Raw genomic sequence first — 771 nt, 5'->3', positions numbered from 1 at the left:
AGTCAAATTTAACTGTTCAGAATTCCCTATGTATAAAAATATTCTATCATTTGTATTATATTATTTATGTCTACATGCAATCGATATCATCCGATTAGCCTACAACAATTGTTCAATAAAAACGTTGCCATATTAAAATAAGTTATAAACAGAATTCATAGTCTCATTAGGCCTATTGTTGTTTCCATATTTTTAATCTCAGCAAAACATTGTTAGAATTAACTACTTAGGTTTAGTCTTTGCAGAAGAGAAAAGTAGGCTATGATATGCATCTTTTGGGTGGACCTGGGTGATCCAACCCACAAACATGTCACCCAATAGCCTGCCAAGGGGTGGAGTGATGAAGCGCATTTAAGTACCGCAATGAAACTCTCTCTTCACAGCACTCTTTAGCTTCTGTTTAAGGCACTTTGTCTGAATATCTAAAGTCGGAAACATGGTTGAATGGACAGAATTTGAGAGGGCCACCATCCAGGACATCTTCTCCAAGATGAACTACGACGTCGTTGGTCCGCAATCTCTGGCAAGGTATTGAGTCCCGGCAATTATAGTAACTTAAAGCGGGCATCTAGTTTCTTTATTGTGCTCTAATACAATGCTCTTTCTCTTCGTTCTGGTTTGTAGATGTCTTATCGTTTACCCTTGGACCCAGCGGTACCTCGGCAACTTTGGAAACCTGTACAATGCCGCTGCCATCATGGGAAACCCCATGGTTGCTGCTCACGGTAAAGTCGTGCTGCATGGCCTGGACAGAGCCGTGAAGAACATGGA

At 40.7% G+C, this 771-nt stretch overlaps 1 protein-coding gene across 1 annotated transcript; it reads left to right on the top strand.

Moving 5' to 3' along the window:
* Positions 1–204: 204 nt before the first annotated feature.
* On the top strand, positions 205–766 carry LOC107735446 (hemoglobin subunit beta-2-like; the record flags this gene model as incomplete). The annotated part of the gene is made up of 2 exons (XM_016547124.1): positions 205–528; positions 625–766. Coding segments are annotated over exons 1-2 (234 nt in total), but the record flags the coding sequence as incomplete, so codon positions are not given.
* Positions 767–771: the final 5 nt, after the last annotated feature.

The sequence above is a fragment of the Sinocyclocheilus rhinocerous genome, unplaced genomic scaffold, assembly GCF_001515625.1.
Source record: "Sinocyclocheilus rhinocerous isolate Xijiao unplaced genomic scaffold, SAMN03320098_v1.1 C36066534, whole genome shotgun sequence".
Lineage (NCBI taxonomy): Eukaryota > Metazoa > Chordata > Actinopteri > Cypriniformes > Cyprinidae > Sinocyclocheilus > Sinocyclocheilus rhinocerous.
Note: the sequence above shows the minus strand (reverse complement) of the source record. Positions and strands in the feature narration are given on the sequence as shown.